We start from the raw sequence: 25,017 nt of genomic DNA on the forward strand, positions 1-25,017 counted from the left end.
TATGCATATACTAGCACATATACATAAGTATACACAAATGTGATTTATCTTACCCTTCCTCCCAGTTAAGGTGTCTAGCCTCTCAGAGCTATGCTAGAGCTCACTGAACCTGACCAGTCAATGCAGAACTTAGCACTAGACTCTCAAACCTTTAAAACAACTGGCAGCTTGCAATTTGATGACACTTAAAGTTTTTCTATTTTTACATAATAGAAACTACCTTTAAAAGCAGCAAGAACAAATTTGAAATGCAAAGCCTCAAGACAGAAATTCTATTTCTTTTGAAGTAAGGTCTTGTGTAGTCTAGACTAGCTTCAAGCTCACCCTGAAGCTTCAAATGACCTAACTTCTTGCTTCTGTTTATCAAGTGATAGAACTATAGGCATGCACTACCACACTCATAAACACAACAAGGGTATTTTTGTTGAATTGTTTGTTTGTTTTTTGAGACAGGGTTTCTCTATAGCTTTGGAGTCTGTCCTGGAACTTATTTTGTAGATCAGGCTGGCCTGGAACTCACAGAGATCCACCTGCCTCTGCCTCCAGAGTGCTGAGACTAAAAGTGTGCACTACCATTGCCTAGCCAACAAGGGTATTTTTAATGCATCTTTATGATAAAAGTCTGTATAAGATGAAGGAGAGAGAGGGAGGGAGGGATGGAGGGATGGAGGGAGGGAGGGAGGGAGGCAGGCAGGCAGGCAGGCAGGCAGGCAAAGGGGCCCTAAAACATATGTTGACATTGGACATAACTGCCAAATTCTGTTGAGGGGCTGAAAACCTCCATTCTAATGTTTCCTAGAATTCACGTTATCAAAGCCATTAATATCATGGACTTTAATGTTATTATGTACACACTGCCCTTAACTGTCCTCCCATTCTTTACAACCACAGAAACACAAACATCAAAGAACTAGTTCTGAAGGAAAATTGCAGCTTGAAGACCTGCCCCAAGCCTGTGAGACCCTGCATGTCTCCAGCAGCATGCAGCTCTTGCTGCTTCTCTCAGAACATATTTTTCTTCCAAGAATATAAGATGAGGACTCATGTGCCAGCTGCTTTACAGCTGCCAGAGGGCATGAGGCTAGAAGGCATTTTATGTGGATAAAAAATACAAAGGAAGCAAGACTTTTTTAAGCAGCTGCTCCATTAAGAAAATGAAGCTCTTCTTTGTATAGAACTGTACTCTGGCTGGGAGGGAGTCTGCATTAAAGTCAGGATGAGCAAAGGTACCTCCATCACAGATACCAGGTCACAGGATAACCAGGTGTGCCTCTGAGCACCTTGTTCCTATCTATCCTGCTTTCTCTTTTCTCTTTACTTTTCTCCCCCTGGCTCACAGAGGTCCTGCAGACTTTAGAAGTAAATTCAAACAGCAGCTGACTGTCGGTGTAGGAAAAAGCCCAAGGTTTCTGAAACATCAATGGTAAATTCTAAAAGAGGCCACACAAGCCAACTCACACCTTGCCCCATCGGAGCAATCCCATTCTGGATCCACTGACAAGGGCGCTCAGCCTCAAACCCAAGAATAATATCTTTCCTAATAGAGGCTGCTTAAACAGCCCATGATTGGAGAGCACAGTTCCTCCACTGCTTCTTACTGTGAGGCTTTTGGAACATGAAGACTGTGTTATTAGCCATAGGCCCTTTTGGGAACACTTCCGACTTTCTCTTCTAATGCCTGGGGTACTTTACAAGTGGAGACTTGGGGAAAATGCAAGTTCTAAAACTCCATTAAAAGACCACCTTGATGCAAAATGGCATCCTTAATTCCCTTTACCTGCTATGTTGGAAAATAATTTACTCTTTGCACCAGGCTAATCATGTCCCCACACCTGGTACTGTTACTATGCTTACCTTACATCGTACAAGGGGCACTGATTGAGTTGTTTGAGATCAGATTATCTGGATTGGTTAAATGTTATCAAAAGGTTCCTTAGAGGAAGGAAGCCAATAAACCAGAATAACAGGAAGAGGTAGAGACAGGCACTATGCTGCTGCCTTGAGAGCTGAAGGAAGGCAAGAACCAAGGAATACAGAAGTTAAAATGAAAAATGAGCTGGGTGGTGGTACACACCATTAATCCCAGCACTCAGATCTCTGTGAGTCTGAGGCCAGCATGGTCTACAAAATAAGCTTTTGTAGACCAGGCTGTCCTGGAACTCACAGACATTTGCCTGCCCCTGCCTCCCAAGAGCTGGGATTAAAAGCATGTGCCACCACCGCCCAGATATCAGGTATTTTATTATGAGGAGAAACCAATCATTGCCTTGAACAAAGAAGAGAAAAGAAGATGAAAAACAACTATAAATCTGTAGGTAATTTCCCTACAGCTACGAAGACCAATGTGATGCTTGGTACTGTCAATATGCCTGCACAGAGAGATGTCTAGGCAGAGTGAAGTGCCACCATTGGATGTATTTCTATAGGGGACAGAAATGTGTGAGTCACTGAGGGGGAAAGAGCCACTCTTAATGGGGGTGGCACCATCCAATAGGCTGAAGGCTGGAAGCAAAGGAGTTGAAGAGGAAACTAGCACGAGCACCATCCTTTCTGAGAAGTACAAAGATGGCTGATGCTACCATCCACAGACATTGAACTCCAGCTTCTTCAGTTTTTCGTGTGGACTCAAACCAACAGCACCAGACTCTGGAGTGCCAGTTTGCATATCCTGAGGTAGCTGGCTTCACAGACTGAAAACTCTCAGATGCTCTTTCTCTTCAGCAGACAGTCAGTTATGCTGGACTGCTTAGTTCTTACAATGATGTATTACCAATCCAGTAAGTTCCCTTTACAAAATATGCATACATTATAAGTATACATACATGTGTATGTGTGTTTTTTTTCTATTAGTTCTCTATGGCTAAAGTATATTTCCCAAAGCTATCCACAGTTGTCCCATCTCACCTTGGACCTGGGGTAGTGTGAGGGGCTCAAGGGTAACTCACAAAATGCAAAAGTAACCCTGCATGACGTCTATGCCTCTGACACTGGTACATGCTTCCCCGATGCCCTTCCAACACTTGATTGCCAAGTGCCATGACCTTGAGCACTTCTACAAGGGCCACTCTGGTTGACAGTCCCAGTTCAGCCAAGCTTTCAAGAAATCACAGACCCCAAACAAGATGCCTTAGTGAGGAAGACTCTCGGTCAGTTGTATCTTCCCTGAGAGACACTAGATACAATAAGGGTAGAGAGAGCCTTAGACAACCCATTCTGAGTCCTGACCCACAGAATCTGAGAGTTTAGTAAAACCACTGCTGGGGTGCTGCATTATTCACATGAAACATCAATGGACACAATTAAAAAAAAAAAGGTAGCAGTGTGAACAATGCATATGATTTGCTTGCCACACTCAAGGAAACATAGCAGCCAGAGGTTCTGGTCTTGGTAAGCTAGATAACCTCATTCAAGGCTGATAGAATGCAATGCATATATACTCTAGGACTATGGCTCCCATGACATGAGAGTTGAAAAGTACTCTTCCTTCCATGTTTGAAATGTTTGACACTTCCAGAGTTACTTGGGTGTTCCAATCTGGATTTATAACCCCATGCCCTCAAATACTGATGAAGTCAATGAAATTAAGCTCAGAGGGATTCTGGAAACACACAAAAATGTGTTTTCTCTTCCTTTCCAGTTTGGACCACTGTGAATAACGCTTGACAGATATAGTGGTTTGAATAGGCATGCCCCCCCTACCATAGACTCATGTTTTTGAATACTTGGCCCATAGGGAGTAGCACTATTAGGCCTTGCTGGAGCAGGTGTGGCCTTGTTGGAGGAAGTATGGCACTTTGGAGGCAGGCTTTGAGGTTTCATTTGCTCATGCTATGCCCAGTGTGGTACATACTATCCCTCTGCTACCTGTGGATCAAGATGTAGAACTCTCAGCTACCTCTCCAGCACTATGTCTGTCAGCACACCATCATGTTTCCTGACATGACAAAAACAGACTAAACCTCTGAAACTTTAAGCTAGCTCCAATTAAATGTTTCCCTTTGTTAGAGTTGCTGTGGTCATGGTATCTCTTCACAGCAACAGAAACCCTAAGACAACAGGCTTTCTTAAATCAACTTAATAATGCATAGTATAAGTGCTTTCAGATGACCAGTGGTTAAACCACATGAGCATTCTTAGGAAGTCTTCTAGCATATAGAAGGGGATGACTGCCAAGAGTCTTGCATACAAGAGAGCCAGTGCCTTTGAGAACTCATTTGAGAGGGTTCTGTATGTCTGTACATTAGTTCAGAAGTGGAGGTGGTAAGACCTTTACTAACCAAACTGGGGCTTTTTTGCTCAAGCCAGATGTTGTCATTATAGAAGCAGATGAAAACAGTTACAATTGATCTGGAATCCTGAAGAAGTCCAGGGTCACCTTTCAGCAGCCTGGGAGAGCTGGTGGCTCAAAACTCTCAAATTTTATTAATGGTGTTAAAACAGGCTGCTCTATCACAGTCTTCTGGACCTTGGTACTTCTCCTATGACCCCCAATGGAAGCTTTCTTTGTCACATTTTTGAAAATGCCTTTTAAAGGAGGGCATTTTCTCAACTATACCCAAGAATATAACAAAAGGATAAGTTAGGAAAAAGGTGCTAAACAAGATCCAGGTTGAAAACTTGTGGGAAACTGAACTAAAAACTTTCTGAATCTACAGTGAGGGTTGGTCAAGACCCTGCACAGTAGGCATGGTTTTATGAGCTCATGGGTTTCTAGGCAAGGTACTTACTGCTTGGGAAGAAAAAAGAAACATGACCAGAACTCCAAAGAGTGCTGATGGTGGCTTAGCTCAAGGAAGCATCCATAGGCTAGCCACAGGCAGGCCACATCAGCAATGCCTGTCTGTTCTCTAAGGCTGTTTTCCAGGTTCCTTCTCATGTCTCTGGTTTCTTGACCTTCTTCATCTCCCCTCTCTTCAGTATGTTAGAGTAAGATTCTACTTCTTAGAAGTAAGACCCTGAATTACTACAAACACCAAAATTGCTCCTGGAATTCCAAAAGTTTTTGTTTCTGTCTCCCAGATTCAATGCTCAAAGTGTATACAGCCATGCAACTAAGAATGAACTTGGAGAAGATGGTTGTCTTTGCATATGGCTAAATGAGCCAATAAAGAAAAACAGATGGCCCCTTGTTCTCACCCTGGGCCTCATTTCAGGAACATAAATTTTCATGAGGAGACACTTCAACATAAAACCAGATGTATTAATTCCTTTTATATTTAATTGTTCTTAGAGAAAAAAAAATGAGAACACTAGTTGCCTAGTAATGATCTAGTTTTCAACCATTCACACTCTTGTTTTAGAAACAAGCTGCCATCTGAAGTTATATAACTATAACTCAACATCATACACACAAAGGTAATGTATGTCCTTGCTTAGTAATCTCAGCCTTAGACCCAACCTTACCACAATAAACAATTGTAAGGAGTAGAGTTATCCTATAAAAACTGGATTAATATCCTTCAGAATCCATTAAGCGGTATGCTTCCTATTCCTTAACATATACTTTACATGTAAGAACACAGCTGGGTGGTAGTGGTGTACCCTTTTAATCCCAGCACTCAGGAGGCAGAGGCAGGCGGATATCTGTGAGTTTGAGGCTAGCCTAGTCTATAGAGCAAGTTCCAGAATAGCTAAGGATACAGAGAGAAACCCTGTCTCAAAATAAATAAATAAATAAATAAATAAATAAATAAATAAATAAATAAATAGATAAATAGATAAATAGATAAATAGATAAATAAATGAGGATATGAGAACACTCAGGGCAAGACTCCTTTGAAAACAAAATAAGGACCAGCAAGCTGGTGGGTGAAAGTGCTTGTGATGCAAGTCTGGTATCTGAGGTCAATAGCTGACCCTGAGGTGAAAGGAGGGAATCCACTCCCATAGGTTATCCTCTGACATTCACATTCACAATGTAAGCATTGGTTTGATATCTCCCCCGTCCCCATCCTCCCAATTTCCTGATCCAGTTCTCACATGCACACACTTACAATAAATTTTAGGACTAACTGAACCAGAAGAAATAAATGATCAGACTTACCAAGAACCAAAACATTTTTGCTTCACTTTACATTTGTGTTAACTTCTATAGCATGATAGCTCAAGGGAGGGAGGGCATCATTTCTGCTACATACTAAAGGTGAGTAGCCTGTGGTATGGTATGGTACTCTCTACCACAGGTGGCTCTGTGCATGTTAACCACTGAACAAAACCCTGTCCAGGCATCCTGCAACCTGCCAGTGACTGGACTTGTGGTAAGGATTTGGGGATTATATCAACAACATATGCAATTCATCTTATATTTTAAAGGTATCCTCCCAAATATACTTACTTATTGTATATCACATATAAAATATATAACATATAAAATATATACAATACTGAGCCTAGCATAACCACTGACTAACCTGTCCATGTTGCTACCTGAGATTCTTCTATAAAATTAAACCATTGAAGATGTGTCTGTAGCTGGTTCTGCACTGGTGTACAGTTGGTGCTCAAGACAAATATTTTCATCCTTTTCCAGACACATTCAGTAAAGATGACAGAGCAACTCTGGAAGTCCTTCAGGAGCCATATTTGAACCAGATTGGCTTGAATATTGATTGAGAGTTGGTCTCTGTATACTGCTGTGGATGTTCTGGAACTCACCATATAGACTAGACTGCCCTGGAACTCACAGAGATTCACCTGCTTCTGCCTCCTGAGTGTTGGGATTAAAGGTATGCACCACTACACCTGATTAGCTTGTGTGTTAATGCAGAACTATTTGGAATTAAGTAGTATTGCCAGGCTAACATATACCTTAGCTAAGTAGCCTATCAACCTGGGGCTCTGAGTGCCTTCAACATTCTCCCAGGGCTGTGTGTAATTTTCCCCACTCAATGTGGCCTGAGACGTGGCATAGAAGGAGGCAGGCAGGCAGTCTGCTTGGCTACAGCACTGCCTACTACCAAAGGAAAACTGCCTACTTCCTTAGTAGAGATGCCTTGATATTTCATAGCAGGCTCACTTGAATCACATTACCTATGTTTAATGGCCTCTGTTTTTGAGATCAGCGTTCACTTCCACTAATGCAGAAACCTGAACCTAAAACTTTGTACGTGCTAGCAAATGCCACTTACCACCCTACCACTGATACCATGGAGCTTATTCTCTGTTTCAACCAAATATGTCTGTTGTTTGTTGTTGTTGTTGAGGTGTTTCCATGCTAGTGGGAACATCAGAGTTTCATGCAGCCCAAGCTAACCAGGAACTCACTATGCAGCCATATCATTTCACATCTTCTCTACCTTTCACCCCCACACCTTGCCCAGTGCTTGGGATTGCAGGTCTGTGTACCTCCACACCCAGGTTTTAACTTTTTTCTTTGTGTGTGTATAGGGGGGGATGAAGAGAAGGGTGGGAAGGTAGGTTTTAGGGGTGTGTTTGAGCATGCATGCATGTGTGTATAAGAGCACCTCTCAATTAAGGTTATAAAAATCCTATAAGGGGTGTCCTTATTTGACAAGTTTGGTAGGTTTTACATAGATAGCATTCAGCAAAGCAATGAGAATAAATTAGGATTTAGGAGAATTATGATAAAAGTGTTCATAAAATTTACTGGAATTTACACTGTACAAACATAATTCAAAGTATATGTATCAAAGCCTGTTTGACAAATGACCATTCCCCCATGCTCAAAAGAAAAATGAATACTTCAAATAAGACACTTAAACCAAAACTCGGTAATGCATCAGGAAAATTAGCTATTCATGCTCCTTTTATCCTAGAATCAATCAAAAGGTATATTGCTCTGTTTAAAGATGTGAGACATTTGTGTACTCTTATCCAAACTATGCATCCTACCTCCTTGAAGTTATCAAAAGCTGATAAAATTATTTCATGCCCGCCTCTGACAAGACAAACAGCTGCCAGCAGCTCCAAGACAAGAGCTTTTGTTCTGTCAAAACAAGAAGAGGAAAGAAAAGCATAAATCACAGAAGGAAACATAATGAGTCAGTTGCTCCTTCCAGGATGAGCACTCAAGGAATTGAGCACTAGCCTGCACATTCATTAAACCTTCAGTCACTAAGGGTCACCAAGCGCACACAGACCTTCCTAAGTATGCGATCAGCAGTAAATGTGGTCAGTTTTAACTGTCAATAGTATAACATGTCAGAATCCAGGACCAACTGCAATTAATGCTTTTGCATTTCACTTTAAGAACAAGAGCCAGTAAAAATCCCACAGGACAAATTTCTAGTATTTCTGCTTCTTATGCTGGAGACCAGGAAAGTGCCAGATTACAGCTGTATTAGTAGAAAATATATCTGCTCTGACTCAAGAAAATAAAGTTGCATCTGAAATCATTTTGGAAGAAGAAACTAGAGATGAATTCAAAGTTTGCAAATAAAATGTGAAGAAAGTGTATTGTTTCTTCATCATAAGACTGCTTTAGAATTTCTTTTTCATTCTAAAATAAAAGCTACTGCCAACCTCTTAACAAAGACTGTTCCGATACTCCACAATGTTGATTCTCTTAAGAATAAACGATTGAGACTTCCCTGTGGTGGAAGGCAGGAAAAAGGAAGCATGACTATTTGGTCACAAGACCAAAATATCCAATATGTATATGGAACTTTATAATTTGTATTCCCTTTGAAATTAAAAAAGTCAATTTATAATCAGAGGGTTTTTTTTAAGGGGAATTAATAGTTTCTAGATAATTTTTCCATTCTAAAAAGAACATCTGAAGCAAGAGTATTACACGACTGAAATGCAGAAATCACCAGAAGACAAAATACCTTACAATAGCCAAAAAGCAAACAAGGAGTCAAATGATTACAAAATGTGATACTGGCCTTGACCGTACATGTAAAAGGAAATTATGCACACATAGTTATTTGTGTTTGTGTTCCTTTTTCAGTTCTTAACCAAGCTACATGTGTGGGGGTAACAAGAGACATAAATAAGGGTACAGTGGACTGCTTGGTTTTCATGTTAGCTGGTGTCGTTAAACCCTTCGCAGTACTTTCTGGTCTTCATGCCTGGTTAAACTGGCAACCTATTCCTGCCCATCAAATTTGTCAATAGAGATTCAAAGAACCGGGTTACCCAGGAAATGAAAGGTAAAAGAAGAGGGAAGGGCAAGAGCTGTCACGAGAGTGCTCAAGTCTACTTCCTGGAGGAGTTTAACCAGGTCAAAGCCAAGGGGTTTGCATTGCAGCCAGTCTTGTTTGAGGAAGCCACACTCAGATTTTTTTACCACTAAAATGGGTCATTGCTGACTAGCACTCTGCTTCCCTGGGAAGATTAAGACTTGAACATTACAGAAGATGCTTACCTGGGATTCTTATTGTTCAAACTGAGTGCAATCTCATTGACAGCATGTGGATGAGACATAACCATGTTGAAACCATACTGAAACACAGAGGGGAAAAGGAAAGCATTAGCAGCTAAATTTCAGAGTTGATTAAATACCAAATACTTGGGCTGGTGGTATAGCTCAGTAGAAAAGTCTGCCTCCAATGAATGAGTCCCTAGAACCAGTTCCCAAAACTGCCAAAACCCACTGACACTTCTGCTTCATGTAACCCTTATCTTCTAGAAAGGCAACTGAGCTCTTAGCATGGCAGTAAGAGAACATCCTTTTCCCCTCAGACTCTTAAATGATGCCATCCACTGCCAAGGATATTTTGTTCATGGGCATCCATCCTTTATTTATGAACGAACAATGTGTTTTCTTTATTAAACTAGTGAAATTGAAAATTGTATACCCATTAAATCGCTATTAAGATCAAACAAAACTAAGCCCTGGTTGAATTTCCAAGATCCACCCAGATCAGTTTACTTTGCATTTCAAAGACAGGGCCCTGAAATCTAATTTTTTCAAGCATGTAGGATGACTCCACCATGCACCAGGGTTGGCCATTCCCAGCTTTTTGTCTATCTCCCCCACACTCCATGCCCTGACAATGGCCATGATGATGCACACTTCTCCTCCATCACTCACACAAACAAGCCAGTCCACATCAAGAATCTGGATTCTGCTAAACTGGGCAACTACTATCTCTTCTGAATGCACACACAGCTTTGATCTTCTTCCTTTCACACTAAGAAAATAAATGCAATTGATGGATAAGAGAAAAATAAGAAGGGAGGGGGAACATTTGAGCCTGAGGCAGGAAAACATGTTAGAGGTCAACATGGGCCACACAGCAGAGTGTATCTCCAAAAATAAAAGCTAAACCAAACCTTTCTTAAGCTCCTGGCATGTTAATCCTTTCAGAGATAAACAGCTCTGTGCTCCAATCTGAGGCCAGCCCCTGCACATGAGTCCCTGAGCTCACTCCCTCTCACCTACTCAGGAAAACTGTATGAGCCAGCATGGGGGCACACAGCTGCAACCCTAGCAGTTTGGTGGTACAGACAAGAGAATCAGGTGTTCAAAGCCAGTCTAGCCTACCTAAGATCCAGTCTCAAAAGAAAAAAAAAACATGAAATGTTCTGAAAGTTCTGCATGCTTATTTGTCTTTCTCTGCTAATTCATAACGATTAGGAAATATATTGTGCAACAGAACCCTTGCTTGATGCCACAACCTGTGTTCATCTACATATAGCTAGTACTTCCCTGCTAGCCTTTTACAGCACAGTCCCTTCAAAGACTCAAGGTCTAGCAGCTGTTTTTAACCTGTGGGTCTAGACCCTTTGGGGGTCACCTATCAGATATCCTGCATAGCAGATGTTTACATTATAATTCATGACAGTAGCAAATTAACAGTTACGAAGTGGCAATGAAAATAATTTTATGGTCGGGGTCACTATAACATGAGAAACTACTGTGTTACAGGGTCGCATCTTTAGGAAGGTTGGGAACCACTGACTCTAGAGTTTCCCTCTTATTGTGTGCTCTGAAAGACAATCCTTCACCTCCCACCCCCAAAACTTCTTGCCAAGATCACCATAGATGGTGCACTTAGCTAAAGCCCCTGGCTGGGCCTCAATCATCTTGCATGACTTATCAGTAGCATCATACACAGCTCACAGCATTTCCTGTGGCTGGCTTCTGCCCTCTTGGCTACTTCCCAAACTTTCTTCTTGGTTTTTCTCTCTCCAAAGCTTATATGGAGTGCCTTGGAGCTCATATTAGGGACCTCCTCTCTACTGACTAGCCCAGATCAGTTTCTGATACCATTTTATGCTAATATCTATGCCCTGACCACACCTCCACTTCAGTATTTAGACTGACTTATCCAGGAACCCACTTCAGATCACCCTTTGTATGTCAAATTGATATCTCAATTAAAGTCTACCAAATATATTTCCTTATGATCTCTCTGAAACCTGTTATCCTGCAGTCCAGTAGATGGCTTTATCTTACAGGCCCCAGGATGACCTCTTGGTACCACCTTGGTTACTCACCTTCTCCCTCAATGCACAACCAAATGCTATGGCCCCTACCATGCATCCAAAGAGATCCAGAACTTGGCCACTTGTCTCGTCTCCATCCCATAATTCTGAGCCATACCACCACCAACACTCATCCAATTACTGCCAGTAACCTCCTCTTGCCCCTGTACCCACAGGCCAATGCTAAACACAGAAATCCTAACAATCTCTTTAAAGCAAATGTCACATTATGCCCTTAGAATGCCTTGCTAGTTTTCTAATTGCAACAAAGTCATGTCTTTCACTTGCCTATAAGACTCTACATAATCCCTGGTATTTATCTTTCCATCTTCTCTTTTCCATATTCCCTCTGCCCCAGCCAACCAGACTTCCTTTCCTGCTCCAGTGCCTTGACACTAGCCCTTCACTCTGCCTGGACTCTTCTTTCTCTAATTGCCCTTCCTCTATTTGCTGAGTTCATTTACTTTTCATAATTGCTGCCTCCTCAGTGACACTCTCCTAGTGGCCAATCTAAAAGTACATATACATTTTTGGCATTTCTATCCCTTTTCTGATTACTTTTTCTATGGTATTTTGCAATAATAATTCCCTGGGCTCAACGCCTACATGGATTTGAATTTGGTACAACTTATAGGACTTATACTGTGAAGGATATTACTTAACTTCTCAGTTTTTTCAAAAGTAAAATGGGAGTAACACTACCTGTCTCTTAAGGATGTGTGGTTCCCTGAATTTTCAGACCTGAGAAGTGTAGGTGGCTTTGGTTCTACTCATCATCATTATGATCTGAAATGCTATACACTTTATCAGTGCAGTCCTGTCATGTTTACCCTTCTATTGAAAGCAAGCTCTTGATACATTTCTAGGGACTACAGCATTCTCAGAACTAGAAGACTGATTAAACACTGAAAAGCTTTAATTGGTGGGGAAAGATCAAAGCATGCTTACCTTCATACATTCCACTTACACACCAATGTTAGGTTAGCATGCTAACATGGACTCTCATGTATCTAGTCTCCAAACTGGAAATCTGAGTTTTAAATCAAATCCTTGTTTTTTAATTCTTACCTGTCTTGGCTCATGCCCCTGTTCATTTACCCTAGATCCTTCAAGCACTCATTGTCCACTGTGTTGTAGGATTAATCAAATACATAATGCTATACTATTTGTCAGACTGAGGTTAACCCACAGCATAACCAGTCAAAGCAGGGATGTGCACTTTTAACATTGTTCCCCACATTCCTTGTGGAGATTAGGAACCACTAGCACTAAGACACAATCGCTCTAAACTCTTGATCAACCACAACATAAACTAGTGTCCCAGGTCCCTCACTAGTGATGTTCTAAAGCTATCCATTCCTACTCACAAGTACAGGCTTTCATCCCATGGTGTTAACAAACTTCTATTTTGCCTAGTAAAGTAGGATAAAGTCTCACTGTGTGATAAATTATAAATACAACATGCAGCCCAGGAACTAAATATTGAGCATGATAATGAATCACTTTTCTGAACAGAATGCCATTACATCATGATCTTCACTTCAAAGGGTTATACAAACACCAACATACACACATGCACACACAGAGACAGAAACATCAGAACTTTTTAAAGGATTGAAGCCAGCATACACATGATAATTCAACACATACCTGATAATTCATGATGGCTCGTAAACACATGATACAGACATGAACATCATCTTTCTTACTCACTAATCTTGAATTTTTCAGGGTTCTTCTGCTTGGCAAAGTATTATATCTAAAAACAAAAGAAGGGGGACTTTCATGAAATGACAGATTACAGTAAGCACATACTCATTTAAAGAGGTGCACATTATTTTCCACTTTTACACATACCAAGGTAAGAACTGCAGGCTAAAAATACCAACACTAACCACTTCAGAGGGCAAGACCCACATGACTCCAAGATGCTTTCACCATTGTTCCAGGCTGTATTCACACTCAATGAAACTCAATCCCACTTAAAACACATAACAAAAGAGAGTGTATATGAGCAGTTTAACAATCCTAGGTCATAGTCTGGGCCAGGCTAAGTGTGCAGAAACACTTGACTGCAGACTGGATATGCTAATGTAACATCAGGCCAGGGACTAAAATTTAGCTAAGACCTTGACTTCCAATCACATGACCAGATTTTAACCATTTCTTCCTGCTGCTGTTGCTCTCGAGTATGCTTTAAGAGTTTAAACCTAGTCAAAGTCACACATTGGGAACTCTTACTTAACCTTGAAATACTAGATCCTGAAGCCTTAGTTATTTACAAATGCCCCCAAAACCCAACTGGTGTCTAAAACCTAGAGGAAAACATGCTAAAATGTCAGAGTTCAAAAGTTCCAGTGTTATGATTGATTTTATCGGCTTTACATCATTATACTACTCACAAGTAGTACAGGACAGACAACATAATATATGGCACATAAAACACACAATACTGAAAGCTTCTGCTGAAGTTTTGCCTCAGAACAGAAATACAAGATAGGTCATCTCTGTAACCACAAACCTATATAAAATACATTTCAAATTTGTAACTGAGTGGGAATTAGAAGGAGTATGAAGGTAAAAAAGGGGATACTGGGGGTGGAAATATATAAGAGGGGATAGGCATCAACCCAAAGTAAGGATGCATGACAAAGCCATAAGGAAACCTGCTACTTTGCAAGATACACACACACACACACACACACACACTTATATGTGTGTGTGTGTATACATATATATATATATATATGTATACACACACAAGCTGACCTAAGTACATAATTATCATCTCAGGCTACATTGAAGTTCTTCATTGCTACTCAGGAAGGATTAACACAAATAACTGCCACATGTAGGAGCAAGGAAGAACCTCAAACACATTTTTCTGAATCAACTTTTAAAATACATTTATTATTTATTATGGCTTATCAGATGCACCTCATTAATATTTAAAGAGGTATGGAAATATAGCTCAGTGGTAGAGTACTTGCTTAGCATGAACTATAGACCCTTAGATCTGTTTCTAGTACATAAAACCAAAAACAAACAAACAAGCAAAAACTTCAAAATTATGTAAATAAAATTTCAATATGTTGAAAATTGTATTTATTAATGATTCTCTATGCTCTAGAACAACAAATCTATTTTTTCTCCAAAATTCATAGTGCCTAGCTTGAACATTCCTTTCCCTAATTTTTATGCAAATCTGAAGTAGGAATGAGAGAGTATAGTAGAATTTGTGTGTTTAAAAGCATAACATTACAAAATTGTAAAACCCAATAGCATAGTCAATGATAAATAATCATAATAATGACGACTCAGGGCAATTTGGATCACTAACACTAAAACTTTCTTCACATAGGGAAGAAAACTGAAACTCAAAGAAATTACATCACATGGCAACTAAGAGATAGAAGACTGGGATTCAAGGCCACTGTGCTCTTCCAGTCGCTTCTCACAGTACTGCTGTCGTGAAGACTCTGCTGCGACAGCTCCTTCATGTCACTTAGGACAGGCAGACAATGTTCCCTTGATAGTACTGGGATAGTACTGGATTAAGGTATCATTTGCCTCTAGCAGTTGCATCTAGGCATCTCTTGCAGAAATGAGATCATTGGTCCCCCTTGGTAAACAAGGATTTTCTCTGTTGAATCTTAGTCTCATACATTACATTCTAGGAGATGAAGTTGGTTTTATTGCTGTTGTTTTTAATTTAATGTGAAATTGTACTTTCTGTTGTGGAATTCTCATCTTAAAAAATTTCCTTCAATTAAATAAATAAAACCTGTAAACTATCATAGTTTTTATTTCTGCAAAATACAAATATTTTCAGAATCTGTAAGGCAAGATTTTAAAGTATGTCATGGGTTAATGTGTACATCAGAACATTTTTCTGTGTGCACTTCTTACGGAACTTGATAACTTCATAATTAGATTTCTAATTTACTTGCTTTAACTACCATCTCAAGAAATTACTGTCATTTTTGCTAAGTTTTAGATAAATTCTAGTATATTCTAGTTAATAGTATTTGATAAACAGTTCTCTACAGAGTTGGTTCTAGTAGATGCCCCAGGTCAACCCTCAAACCCCAATAAAATTGAGACTAAAACTCTATGGTCAATTTACTTTCACAAGGACCATAGGACAGAAGGAACAATCTAGGAGGAATAGCCATAGGTCATGACAGGAAACCAAACCAAATTTCTTCCTTCTGTTTTTGTTTTTTGGTGGCTTCTGTTTTGTTCCATTTTTATTGATGCAGGGTCTTACTCTATAGCCCAGGCTGTCCTGAACCCCACTATGTAGCCCAGACTGCCCTCAAACTAATGGTAGTATCTTCTTGCTTCAGCTTCTCAAATGCTGGGATTATGAAACTGGCCCAGTTTCCAAGTTAAGGCATGTAACCTGTTTTAAGAGCCTACTGTTTATGCTAACTTCTGGTAAGTACCAACAGAAAACTAAAGATAAAAAGTTTTTATTTCTGAGGCATTTAGGAAACAAAAAGGTAAATACACAAGTAGCTCTCTTCCAGGCCTCAGCCTGGGCATGTGACTTTTATCTCTATCCTTAGATTTCACCTGTGATGAATGTATCACTTCTCCAATAGGAGGAAAAAAGAAATACATTTAAAAACTAATTTAGGCCAGGTGGTGGTGGTGCATGCCTTTAGTCCCAGCACTCAGAGGCAGAGACAGGCAGATCTCCTTAGGTTCAAGGCCAGACTTGTCTACAGAGCAAGTTTCAGGATAGTCTACAAAGCTACAGAGAAACCCTGTCTAGAAAAAAACCAAAACAAACTAACAAAAAACTCTCTTAGATGATCTGTATTTAAATCTAAAAGAGTTGGAAAGATGATGACCTCTATTTCAATCTATTTTTAAGAGTTGGATTCAGTGGTTAAGAGAGCTCCCTGTTCTTGCAGGACACCTAAATTCAGTCCTAGCATACTGATCTGGACACTCACAAGCACCTGTAACTCCAGCTGCTGGTGTCCTCTTCTGGCCTCCTCGGGCACCTGCACTCAACCTGAACACACACACACACACACACGCACGCACGCACGCACGCACGCACGCACGCACGCACGCATTAATGAAAAATTAATCTTGCTGACTGGAGACTGAGAAGATCATCATGTGTTCCTACCCTAAGCACCCTCTGCACGTCACCTGGTCTTTGCATACAGAGGCACAGCTGGCCATTACCACCCCTGACAGGGCAGATGGTGTGCAGTTTTCTGGGAAGATAGCAAACAGCACAACAACAACAACAAACAGCAAGAATCATTAGAAAACCTCAGTGTTAAAAACTTTTATTCCTGGCATTGAAATATCAACCTGGGTGTCAACAAGTTGCAATAGAGTAACAGTTTGCCCAGAGAATGGGTAAAGGTAATTGATTAGTGCCAAGAAACTGCCAAATGCATGATTCATATTGATCCACTCAGGGATTAAATTACCATAACAGTAATCTGACACCAATTAAATTTTCAAACAGCAGCAGGCACATAATCTCACCACTCAGGAGACTAAGGCAAGAGAACAGGGATTCCAAAGCCAGCTTTGGTTTTATATCAAGACCCTACCTCATTAAAAAAGGAAAGAGATGGGGGTAGGGTAGCAGAGGCCAGTTTACATGAGACCAGTCACAGCAGCCAAGTAATACAGGTGCTATATCGTAATCACGGCACTGCAGGTAAATGCAATTCAATACTTTCTTTGGAAGAACAGATAGGCTAATCTACCTGTGGTTGCAAATCAGGACCTTCCAAGATGAGCTACCTTCTCTCCCAAGCAATGTTGATCTTATTTTGCCTATTAGAATAAACTTCACACAGACTGAGTTTAGAGATTAAGTGGTAGGGGAGCAGGAGGCCTGAGTTCTGCTGTGGTAAACCACTATCTTTAGTTTGGTATTTATGAAACTGACCGCTAGGGTACTGTGCTCCTTAAGGTACCATGAAACTTCATGTCTTAGATCTAAGCAGACTCAGTTGGAAAGTACTCCTCTAATTCATGGCAGTTATTCATAAAACACCCCAACATGATGAGGCATCAGATTAGCCATGTCTCCCACGGATAACCAGGCAAATGAGCTTTATATGGTACATGTAATATGTAATTATATATAATATGTAATATCTCTGTGCAATCCCAGACTCTGCCAGTCAGTGGTGTATATGCCCCTCCATGCCATTTGAAATCAGCTTTTATGAAAAGTTGTTATACTGTGGCTTCTCTTCTTACCAACACACAACCTGAGCTTAACAGAGACAATAGAAGGGAGAGGAGAGGGGAAAGGATCTCCTGATCTATTTTGTCCCTTCTGGCGACTGCCAAGCTACAGGTTTCATTCTCATTGAAAAGCTGTGGTGGTAGAAGAGAGGGAGGCAGGGTAAAGTGGCACAAAACTTCCTGTATAGACATTCCACTGTCATTTTCTGCACAGGAGTTTCCCAGACTGCTCAAAATTAACTTCAAGCATTCAGAATACTGTACACTTTTGTCTTTCTTTGGGGGGGGGGCATCTTCATGGGCATTGTACAACAGGCATTCAGATGTTACTGTCTGTCTGTCTGTCTGTGCTGAAGTATAACCAAGTATTCAGGTTGTGGAAGTAGGATGTAATCCTGAGACTTACAAACTGGAAAGAACAAAGAATGAGATACCATGTGCCCTAGACTACAAGGGTGGGATCTACTGCCACCCTGACAGCCTTTGAGTCTCAAGATGCCCACATGCAAAACACAAGTAGCCCAGAAGCAGAACAGCCTGGCTACTTTCTTTGGAGCTCCTGCCATTTGTGCGGAAACACAAGGAATGTTAGAGATAATTCTATAGGGAAAAACAACATCACATTTCTCATGCATCACTTTTGAGTTCTGCTTTGCTATCTTCCCAAGCATTGAACTACAACTATAGAAGCTACCCTAGCAATAAAGAGGAGATTCTGTTTTGGGAGATCTGCCAATGAGAATTCACAGACAAACATATACAAATACAGAAATAGATTATTGTAAAACTGACTTAAGATCAGAACCAAACAGAAGGTGGGTATGGGGCTTGGAGTCATAATCACAGCAGAAGGAAAGTAAAGGCAGATGGATCAGGAATTCAGTATATCCTGGGCTACATGCAATCCTGTCTTTTAACAACCCCTTTCCCCCCACACACACACAGAGGGGGGGGACAAACTGGGCAGCAATAAAGGTCATGGGGGAAAAAATGCTTGCTACATGTGCCTGACAACTTGAGCTCAATTCCTCAGAACTAAGGTAAAGAGAAAAGGAAAAAATATCACAAAGTGTCTTCTGGCCTACACACACACACACACACACACACACACACACACACACACACTAAACATGCATACAATAATAACTTGTAAAATTTATTCCTGACTCTTGCATCCATTTCATACATATCTCACCAAGCATCAGTAGTTACAAGTGTGTAGGAAGCGCTACAGCAATGCTAACATGGGCAGTAGACATAAAACTAAGTAATATTTGCAAATATTCTTTGCAAGACTGATGAAGAATGTGTCCTGTTTAGTACTACAGTGATTCTCACCTTCTGCACCAACCACTTCAATCATGACAATGAATCTGTAAATGGCACCTAGCAAACACCTCAACCTGCACAGTTGGAGAACAAGTGAAATGTAGCATGTCTATGATGACCCTGAGTACAAAACAAAGCCTCCGCTCCAAAGACAAAGCTCAAGGGTGCTCAAACAGGTATATTTACAGGGTCCCAATCACTCAATAAACACCAAGAGTCGAGTGATGTCTTCAGGTGAATCACAGCAGCACACATTTACCTGTATACACATCAAGTTGCTCCAGAGGGCTGTTCAGCATGTTCAGGAACCTCTGTTTATCTAGCAACACATATGTAAAAAGTATTCTGTATGCTGTATAAAATTTGCCTTTCTTCTGTACATTCACTGTCTAAAGATTGAATACAAACTAGAATGTTAGATGACTCCTGAACCTGCATGTCCTAAGGTCTAGAAAAAGATTTTGCAAAAACATTCTATGGAGTTTCATTGTCAACAACTCTGGGAGGGGAAAGGTATATACTTTTCCTATGGCAAAGACACTTTCATATCAAACTAATACCTACCTATAAGTGCAGGAATTGGAACTGCCTTGAAAGCTGAAGTAAGGTTCAACAAAACAGGAATTCAGTCCCCCAATAGGATGTCACGTCATTTGGCAGGACTAGAGTAACAACCATTCCAAGATCTGAGTCTGGGCTAATAGAACTTTAACCAAAATTTGGGGTTTTAGGTTTCCTCTCTTACCCTTTAGACATGACGTCACTTGAACATTTTAAAATCAGTTAAACATACGATGCTTAAAACTGAGCCAAGTACATTGCTAACTGGCCCCAAAGCCAAAAGAAACAAAGCTGAAATAGTTTCATGAAGACAGTTCAAAGTATAGAAAAGGGAGGTAGGGAAAAAGAGGTGGAGAAGGAGACAATGAGGGAGGGAAGAAGGGAGAAACGGAAATGTTGATTGTTTTTAATAAGGACTGGAATGTTCACCATGTTTTATGTTTCCACTGGAGATCCAGATAACAGCTGGAATTGCTTTACAATGTGAGTGAAAGGAAGGTGTCAGCTCAGGATATGAATGGCAAGTCTTTGTTAACCTGCAATTTCTGACTTCCCATCAAATTTCCTTTGAAGGCATTTGCTACAGGACAGCTATCTAAGCAGCACATGGCCCTGTGAAGAGTATCCAAGGAAACCCTCTCACTCTTGTGACACTGAATCCAAAGTATGTCATTCTAAACTACCCCCATTCTCATAAGTTTTCAATAAATCACACTGACAAGCACAGCCTGGCCTTCAAAATATGACATGGGTTTTAGATACTCATGACAATCTTCTCAATTTATTGTTCCCTAAATGGACCATACAGCACAGCAGTGACAAGGTGGGTCCTTTCTCAACTCATTTACACTGTTTTTTTTTTCCCTTTCTAAATCAGGTGACAGAAATTTCAATCACCATTTGCCACCTCATTTAGTAACGGACAAAATTCAAGGTTAGAGAAGAGTATTTTTCTTGGTAATGTTCTGTTTTAAGTGATCCTTTAGGACAACAGTAAGTCAAGTTCTTCACTAAATAACATTTCAGGTAGAAACTTAAAACAAATGGCAAAAAAGAGAAGAAACAAGAACAGAATAAAATTCAGGTGATAACTCAATAAAGAAAACCATAAAATCAGAATGATATTCTAGAATGTGTGGGGGGGAGTGGAGGTAAAGGGGAGGAGGGGATGAGAGGAGAATACGCACTTCAGGGGACAGTCTCTCCTTCTGTAAGATAGAAGCAAGCAACTGAGTTCAAACTGGGAAGGGGGGGGGGGAGAAAGGAAGGGAGGGAAAAGGGAAGGCGATACAGACAGAGAGACACCACACAGACAGAAACTGCAATAATTGAAGCTAAAATGTGGCAATTTCTCCAACAAACTCTAACTGAATATAAAATGCTACTTGTTGAAATTTAAAACAAAAAAAGCTTAAATCTTATATAATCTTATTTTATAGGCAAAATGGTGCTGAGTTGGTGTTCTCACACACATATTTCCAAGTAGTATGAAACACCCCAGTGTATGCTATGAGTCTCCTCTAGGTCATGTGGCTCTAGGGTGACAAATTGTTTGAGAAGGATTACAAATAGTTTCTTTGCACGCTGGTAAGCCAAGAGGATATATGCCAGTAAGAAAAAACACATTCCCTATGAATAAAGAGGCAGGACAGCACAGTGGGAAGTTTGGGGTCAGATCACCTCACCACCAACCCTTCCTCCTTCATTGATCACAGGCAGGGGTGACACTGGTGACACTGCCAATAGTCCCCATAAACCACAGGATGCTCTCAGCACAGTGCCCAACAAAAAAAAATTTTCTCCTTAATTGGTTAGTGGTTAATAACTGAAAAGCAATATGGATCACTGTACCTTGATCCAAGTGACAAGGTCAGCTGGAGTGACGTCCACAGAGTTCCCACCTTTGAACTCTCTGTCCTTTCTCTGTGCTAGAACTACATCTGTCACACCACATGGTTTGTCCCTGAAAGGACAGACTCCTTCTCCTTCCTCAAACATGCCTGATCCTTCATGCAAGGTTCTACTCACCTCATGCCTTTTCACCTCACCTCTGTGTGAATAGTAGCCTTTTCTTGACCTGAGGAATAACTCTACCCATCACCAACAGATCCAGTTTAAACCTGACCCCCTTTCCAGGTCCAAGTTAGTCCTCTATTCGTTTCCTCCAGCCATCATCTGGTTAAACAGATGTGCAGAGCTCCATCAGTTAACGAAGCTGGATCTGCTTCAGGCACACTGGTGGAATCACTCTCAACCAGAGACACACAAGCCAGATTTCTGCTGCATCGGCACCAACACTTCTCCTTTGGTCAAGTGAATGATGATTTAAAATCCAGCCACAGGTACAAGTCAGGGTGTGTGCTGTGTCATAAGGTGCTTTGCAATCAATGTAGTAGTTTAAAAAATATGTTGGAATTCAAGAAAGTAATTGTGCTAGCATTAGGATTTTGTTCAGACCTTGTATTTAATAATGGGGTGCTTTCCTCCTTTTTCTCTAATCAAACTTTATTTATAAAATGTGTTAACATTTCCTGAGATCGCATCCCCCCCCCCCCCGCAAGTGTCACCTATTCTTTTTGGCAAGGGAAACATCTGTGGAATTATCTGGAGATGAGGCAGTGTTTGATATAAAGACAGTTATTCACTAAGCAAGACTACCAGAAAACACAATAGTAGTTTCAGAAGAATTTTGATATTAATAAAAATGCATTCTACTGTAAAAGACCCAGTTCTTAAGATGAGGAACTACGTCACGATAACACAGTGCATCAGTGTGTACTAGGCAGCTGTTGGATGATACAAATGCTACCATATTAGAACATGGAGAATGGTCATGACCAGACCACCATGCTCTGGCAGCTCTCCCAGGTGCTTTCTCCAGTGACTTAGGAGACAGATGTTCTGGTGGGAAGCCTTGTCTTTGGTGTATAAACTGAGGCAACAGAAGGAGAAGCTCGGGTGACCCTGGAGCTGGAGAGAAGCCATGGGCAGTGAAGCCAGCCTGATGGCAATGTGAGAGATGGGTAAAACCGGAACAAGAGACAGCAGGACAAGAAAGAACACAGCAGAGAAGACAATCAGACATGAGATGGTAGAATGAGAAAGAAGGCAATATAATGAAAACCAGAAATTGAAGGAGTGTTGAGAGCAGAGGAAGACAAGAGAGAGGAGGAGGAGGAGGAAAGAAAAAAAATGTAAACAACCCTTGGGTATATGAAAAGTAACATGTATCAGACAGCTGTGCTCCAATGGTTGTTAAATCACAAGAGCTAAACTACCACTGCTACACACTGTTTAGAACCAATAATTATGAATGAATAAACAAATAATAGAATTCAAATTGGTAAGTAGAATGCAAGTCACCGCCATGTTCACTCTCTGATGAAATTTAAGTGTCCCCTTCCTTGGGCTTTCAAACTATTGAAGCACAAAATGGAAGAACATGAAGGTGGTTTCCTAGTCTTCAGGCTAGTTTTGATATCCCTTGGCCCTGCCTTCTAAGGCCCAGAGCATGTAATGAGTTATTTAGGAAAATGAACCTGTGTTAAAGTGGAAGCTGACCAATACATACCTCCTAAGTAAACAAAGATGAAAAATCAAATTAAATTGTACCCCTTATATCTAATTATAGTCAAATAGTAGAAAGCCCTTTTTTTTTTTTTTTTTGCCTATTGATGCTTACAGAACTTTCATGTACAGTTAGAATTAGCTTTCTAAATAAGTACGTATATTCCTCTGCCCACATGCGAAGTTGACACATGCTAGCAGCCACCAGTCCACTGCAAACACCAGGAAGTGAACTGGAACATTGTTCCTTGTTATTTCTGAATCAATTCATCCTAAATCCATCACCATTTTTGGCATTTGCTAACAAAGAAAATCTAAGTGGTTAGTTAATTGGAGACCTCACAGTCAACTATCCAATCCTTCAGCAGAACTGATCTTCATTACAGAGGATATTTTCTTAAACATTTTATGACTAAAACCCAAGTCAAAGGAGAAAAGGATAATAAATAGGCAACTAAATGTACAATGCCTAGAAACCACATACTCACCAGCTCTAACCTGACATACACACTGTGTGACCCAAAACCCATAAAGATCTGAAACATTCACATGACATTGCCCTGCCAGGTCATATCAGAAACACATGAGAAGGTTTTAGTAAGCTACCAAAAGCAAGAAGCACTTGGAAATGAAGATTTTAACCACACAAGTCTGTATTCAAGTCATAGGTATGAGAAACCTTCAACAACTTGATTTAGACATGACTTCCATCTTTATTAGCAGGAGTGTTAACTTCCTTACCAGTTGGCTCTAAGTACAGTGCTCTGAAAATTATAAAAGCTAGTTCTCTATTCGGTGAGTGATTGATTACAGGTCTGCCCAAATGAACAGCATGAGATTACACCCATTGGTGATACAGGCGGTCAGTGCAGATCCTCCCATAGCATCCTGGCATTTCAGCATCAACTGTAAGATGGAGTCATTAGTAGAAAATGTCAAGCTGACATGAAGCATACCTGACCAAAGGAACATGCCTAGTGGCACTTCATTATAAACATGTATCTTTATAAACAGTATGACTTATGAGTAAGGACACACCCTACACAGGCACACGCCTGAGCTACCTGTGGAAGGAGAGGGCAGCAGAGATGCTTGAGATACAGGGTTCCTTACATGCTCACATTGTAAAGCACAGCTTCTACCCTAGGTGGTATTGAGATCACTACATCAACATCCATCCAGGTTAATAACTTACCTGCTAGAGACTATTTCACTAAGTTATTTGTCACAACCATCTCACCTACGATAAATCACAATATGGCGTATCTAAGAAGTGTATGAAAAGCTATAGAGTACAAGCCAAGGGAACAGGCCATGAACACCTACAAAACTGTTGATCAGATTCACTTGAGAAGAAAGAGCCATGCAGAAAGACACAATGATGTCTTCCCAGGATCAGAAGAGGGGGGGAAGGCCCTGCAGTGCCAAAGCATCTCGTTAAGGCACTTACCGAAGTGCAGAATGTCTTCCAGAGCGGGACACACTGTTGCCCACAGGTGAGGGCAGGTTGTTCCCTCTGTGCAGGTCCTCGATGGACCTACTCCAGGGCTTTGATTTGTCCACTGTACTCTCCACGGTACTTTCCACACTTTCAAAGTCAAAACTAAAACAAAAAAGGAATGCTACTCAAAACTTAGGAACTAACTTTCAGACACATACGTGGACATACACAACCTGTTACTCCTCAAATGTCTTCACCATAATATGAGAAGTCTTTGCAGCCAAGGAAATGCAAAACAATCTCCTGGTGTTAGCTTGGAAAATGTGAGGATTACAAACACAGTGTCTAGCAAAAGAATCATTAACAACAAACAGCTAAAATTGGGTCGTTGTACATTGTTTGCATCTAATTTGCTGGCTTACCAATTACCACCACTGCTAGGCTGGAAGGAGGAAAGAGATCTCACAGATGTCTTCATTTTGCTTTAACAA

The 25,017-nt window shown here is 40.6% G+C and overlaps 1 protein-coding gene across 6 annotated transcripts in view; it reads right to left on the reverse strand.

Moving 5' to 3' along the window:
* Fmnl2 (formin like 2) overlaps nt 1-25,017 on the reverse strand; it is a 270,688-nt gene that overhangs the window by 53,513 nt on the left and 192,158 nt on the right. For 5 of the 6 annotated variants that reach the window (XR_007834547.1, XM_051184692.1, XM_051184695.1 and 2 more), the window contains exons 6-9: nt 24,536-24,688; nt 13,045-13,153; nt 9,329-9,405; nt 7,852-7,945 (exon numbers count right to left, since the gene is read on the reverse strand). Coding sequence is in view for 5 of the 6 variants with exons in the window: in XM_051184692.1 (XP_051040649.1) it covers nt 7,852-7,945; nt 9,329-9,405; nt 13,045-13,153; nt 24,536-24,688 (433 nt within the window). In the remaining variant the exon portion in view is untranslated. The remainder of the gene's footprint in view (nt 1-7,851; nt 7,946-9,328; nt 9,406-13,044; nt 13,154-24,535; nt 24,689-25,017) is intronic. The other variant, XM_051184696.1, reaches the window with a different exon arrangement.

Source organism: Phodopus roborovskii, unplaced genomic scaffold (genome assembly GCF_943737965.1).
Source record: "Phodopus roborovskii unplaced genomic scaffold, PHOROB, whole genome shotgun sequence".
Lineage (NCBI taxonomy): Eukaryota > Metazoa > Chordata > Mammalia > Rodentia > Cricetidae > Phodopus > Phodopus roborovskii.